Source organism: Fopius arisanus, unplaced genomic scaffold, assembly GCF_000806365.1.
Source record: "Fopius arisanus strain USDA-PBARC FA_bdor unplaced genomic scaffold, ASM80636v1 scaffold00024, whole genome shotgun sequence".
Lineage (NCBI taxonomy): Eukaryota > Metazoa > Arthropoda > Insecta > Hymenoptera > Braconidae > Fopius > Fopius arisanus.
Window position 1 is genome coordinate 1048146 of NW_011887763.1, and position 2303 is coordinate 1050448.

Below are 2303 nucleotides of genomic sequence, written 5' to 3' on the forward strand. Positions count from 1 at the left end.
GAACTCTCGGTGAACCACTCGATTTTCCTCCGCTCTTGGTTCCACTTACCGAGTTCCCTGGTGTTCGTGTGGTTCGTCGTTTTCGACCACCACTCGTCAATAATCCCGGAACTGCAGCACGAGACGAGTGCCTCGGAATTGAATCTGAGATTCAGTAAGTTCCGGTATGGATTACGACAGAACTTGCAAATGTCAGAATTCCCTTCACTGGTGAACAGAAATAACCAGACAGGATAACTCATGTCTATATGTGCTGCGAGTTCCCCGAAGTTATTGATTGCCTCCATTTTACTGAAGAGCGCGACAACGAGTGGCCGCACAGTTCTGCTATTGTAGAACTCCAATCGAGATTTGAATTGTTCGAAGTTCACCAGACCCATTGCTATCCTTTTTTCAGACATCATTTTAGTTATTCTGTGCCAGACAGTCAGCCTCGAAAACGCTATAATTCATTCATTTGAAAAATGAGAAGATATTAACAATAACTTCTCAAAATTGCTAAAAAAATTTACTCATTTTACAGGAGTAGAATAAAACCAGCTGAGCGTAATTTGAATGGGAAATATTATTTTAATAAGCGTTCAAAATCACGAGATGGGAGGACCGCCATTTCGAAAACCCCGTGCGGCAGATGTTGGGTCCAAGCAAGATGGCGGCAGTCACACCTGTCAGCCACCTCGCATTTTTGAATATTCATTAAAATTATTTATGCTTTTCAAATTGCCCCCGAATCACTGCATCCTATTCTTCTGAATTGAACAATTTTTAAGCTATCTTTCTACTCACATTGATAATTCGCACTGGATGCTATAATAATCCCAGCAGTACCATAAGTATCATAAATATTTTCGATAAGTGATCCATAATCAATCACGTCCAATCCATCGAGGGGATTTATGCAAGTGAAATAAAATAGCATCGATATTACACAGAATTTCATCTCTCACTAGAAATAGAGGCACTGATATTTGAGATGTTGATCGTCCACTAAGAATTGGCGCAATGTCTCAAATGTGTTGCCCTTGTCTCTATTTTTTTTGGTTACATTACCGAGGTCATGTCCCCCGAAAGGCCACACATCTTGACATCATTTACTTTGCACCCTGTCAATCATTCTGGAATCGATGGAAAGAACGTCTGAGACAATACCATCACTTTTCTAATTTCCATCGTTTATCATTCCACCGTCACTTCAATGGTTTGCGTAAATGAATCAACAAATTAAAAATTAAAAAAAGCGAGAAGCTGTCAATTTCAACTAGTCTATAAAAATTGACATCTCCCGCAAGTTAATTAAATCTGATATCCATTAAAATATCCATTAAAATATGAAATTATATTATCACGTTATCATTTAATCTGAGAGTTAAACGAGAAATTTGATATTTAATTCAATTTCATTCAATAATTTAATTTAATAATGTCTCAAATGTATGTCTCTGCCTTGAGTTGTCATCACTAACTGCGGAAGATTCTAATGAACCCCATAATTATCCCCATTTCCTCTCCAGCTGTGTTTCGTCATGCATTATAGATTATAATCAAGAGAGAGAATAAAAATTGAAGGGATTCCTCCAATATCGCACGTCCTCACCCTTCAGAATTAATAGATCATTGCGGGATTACAGTGCGTCGAATAATAGAGCAACCACATATTTTTTATCTCCCTACCCCTTCCCCGGGAAAGATTGGCATCTCAAATATTTGACGAATATATTTTCGTTTATTGAAATCTCGCGCTATTGTTGAATCATTCGACAAATATTGGAGGTAAACACGGAGATTTTATCATCATCTGTGAAATCGACAAGTTCGTCAATTTTTTATATATATATTTTCATTAAAAATTTTTTTATTACAGTAAATTGTTCACTTCGTCTGTAATTAATAAAATAAAAGATAATCAAAAAAATTTCAAATAAATAAATATTAAACATATTATCATTATTATTATTATTATTGTTATATTATTATTACGCATTGTTAAATAAATAATGAAATATTGAAAAATAGATTTGAATTGAATAAATTGTCCGTTTTGATTGATTGAACCGATTTAAAAAATGTTCGCTCATATTTTTTTGTCCAGATCAATTGAGGGAAAAAATGCAGTAATTGGTCTATAGTTGAAAGGAAATCGATTTTCCATTATGCCGTTACTACGCAAACTGTACATTTATCACACTTCGCTGTTATGTGAGTAACACGTACATAATAGGCACATGACGGCTTATGTCTTCCGATTGCACAACTACAACCGAAGCTGCCGGAACAATCCAGAAGGTTTTCTAAATTTTCACAGT

The 2303-nt window shown here is 35.4% G+C and overlaps 1 protein-coding gene across 1 annotated transcript in view; it reads right to left on the minus strand.

The window, feature by feature from the left end:
* Positions 1–1187, minus strand: part of LOC105264734 (uncharacterized) — a gene marked incomplete in the record, with an annotated part of 8704 nt that extends 7517 nt beyond the window's left edge. Inside the window, 2 exon segments of the mRNA XM_011301815.1 lie at positions 1–442; positions 787–1187. Coding sequence (XP_011300117.1) covers positions 1–442; positions 787–940 — 596 coding nt within the window.
* Positions 1188–2303: the final 1116 nt, after the last annotated feature.